The 1,671-nt window shown below is 76.7% G+C and overlaps 1 protein-coding gene across 1 annotated transcript in view; it reads right to left on the bottom strand.

Moving 5' to 3' along the window:
* Window positions 1-13: 13 nt before the first annotated feature.
* LOC122637388 (basic proline-rich protein-like) overlaps window positions 14-1,671 on the bottom strand; it is a gene marked incomplete at its 3' end in the record, with an annotated part of 2,540 nt that continues 882 nt past the window's right edge. The window contains exons 2-3 of the mRNA XM_043829486.1: window positions 736-1,654; window positions 14-439 (exon numbers count right to left, since the gene is read on the bottom strand). Coding sequence (XP_043685421.1) covers window positions 14-439; window positions 736-1,654 — 1,345 coding nt within the window. The remainder of the gene's footprint in view (window positions 440-735; window positions 1,655-1,671) is intronic.

The raw sequence follows: 1,671 nt of genomic DNA, 5'->3' as shown, positions 1-1,671 counted from the left end.
TGATGTGGCCGGCCCTTCCGGGGCCCGGCGCTGGCGTGGCCGGCATTTCCGTGGCCGGGGGTGGCGTGGCCGGAACTTCCGGGTCCCGGGGGTGGCGTGGCCTGGCGTGGCCGGCCTTGCCGCTGCCCTGGGGTGGCGTGGCCTGGGATGGCCGGCCTTCCAGGTGCACGGGGGTGGCGTGGCCGGCATTTCCGGCGCCCGAGGGTGGCGAGGCCTGCGTGACCGGCTTTTCCGGTGCTCGGAGGTGGCGTGGCCTGGCGTGGACGGCCTTTCCGGTGCCCGGGGGTGGCGTGGCCTGGCGTGGCCGGCCTTTCCGTGGTCCGGGTGTGGCGTGGCCTGGCGTGGACGGCCTTTCCGGGTCCCGGGGGTGGCGTGGCCGGCCGTTCCGGGGCCCGGCAGTGGAGTTGCCGGCATTTCCGGGGCCCGGGGGTGGCGTGGTCTGGAGTGGGCGGCCTTATCGGGGCGGCCCGGGGGTGGCGTGGCCTGCCGTGGACGGCCTTGCCGCTGCCCTGGGGTGGCGTGGCCTGGGATGGCCGGCCTTCCCGGTGCACGGGGGTGGCGTGGTCGGCCTTTCCGGGGCTAGGGGGTGGCGTGGCCTGGCGTGGCCGGCCTTTCCGGGGCCCAGCAGTGGTGTGGCCGGCCTTTCCGGGGCCCGGGGGGGCGTGGCGTGGCGTGGACGGCCTATCCGGGGCCCGGGGGTGGCGTGGTCTGGCGTAGCCGGCCATTCCGGGGCACGGGGGTGTCGTGGCCTGGCGTGGCCGGTCTATCCGGGTCCGGGGGTGGCGTGGCCTGGCGTGGCCGGCTTCTGCGGGGCCCGGAGGTGGCGTGGCCGGTATTTCCGTGGCCGGGGATGGCGTGGCCGGCACTTCCGGGGCCCGGGGGTGGCGTGGCCTGGCGTGGCCAGCCTTTCCGGGGTGAGGGGGTGGCGTGGCCTGGCGTAGCCGACCTTACCGTGGCCGGCCTTTCCGGGGACCGGGGGTGTCGTGCCCTCTCGTAGCCGGTATTTCCGGGGCCCGGGGGGGCATGGCCTGGAGTGGCCGGCCTTTCCGGGGGCCGGGTTGGCGTGGCCTGGCGTGGCCGGCCTATCCGGGTCCCGGGGGTGGCGTGGCCGGCATTTCCGGCGCCCGGGGGTGGCGAGGCCTGCGTGACCGGCTTTTCCGGTGCTCGGAGGTGGCGTGGCCTGGCGTGGCCGGCCTTTCCGTGGTCCGGGTGTGGCGTGGCCTGTCGTGAACGGCCTTTCCGGGTCCCGGGGGTGGCGTGGCCGGCCGTTCCGGGGCCCGGCAGTGGAGTTGCCGGCATTTCCGGGGCCCGGGGGTGGCGTGGTCTGGCGTGGGCGGCCTTTTCGGGGCCCGGGGGTGGCGTGGCCTGCCGTGGACTGCATTTCCGGGGCCCGCGGGTGCATGGCCTGGCGTGGCCCGCCTTTCCGGGGACCGGTGGTGGCGTGGCCGGTCTTTCCGTGGCTTGGGGGTGGCGTGGCCTGGCGTGGCCGGGCTTTCCGGGGCCGTGGGGTGGCGTGGCCTGATGTGGCCGTCCTTGCCGCTGCCCTGGGTTGGCGTGGCCTGGGATGACCGGCCTTCCCGGTGCACGGGGGTGGCGTGGGTGGGATGGCCGGCCTTCCCGGTGCACGGGGGTGGCGTGGCCGGCCTTTCCGGGGCTAGGGGGTGGCGTGGC

Source organism: Vespula pensylvanica, unplaced genomic scaffold (assembly GCF_014466175.1).
Source record: "Vespula pensylvanica isolate Volc-1 unplaced genomic scaffold, ASM1446617v1 scaffold0018, whole genome shotgun sequence".
NCBI lineage: Eukaryota > Metazoa > Arthropoda > Insecta > Hymenoptera > Vespidae > Vespula > Vespula pensylvanica.
This window is presented reverse-complemented; position numbering and strand designations above follow the sequence as displayed.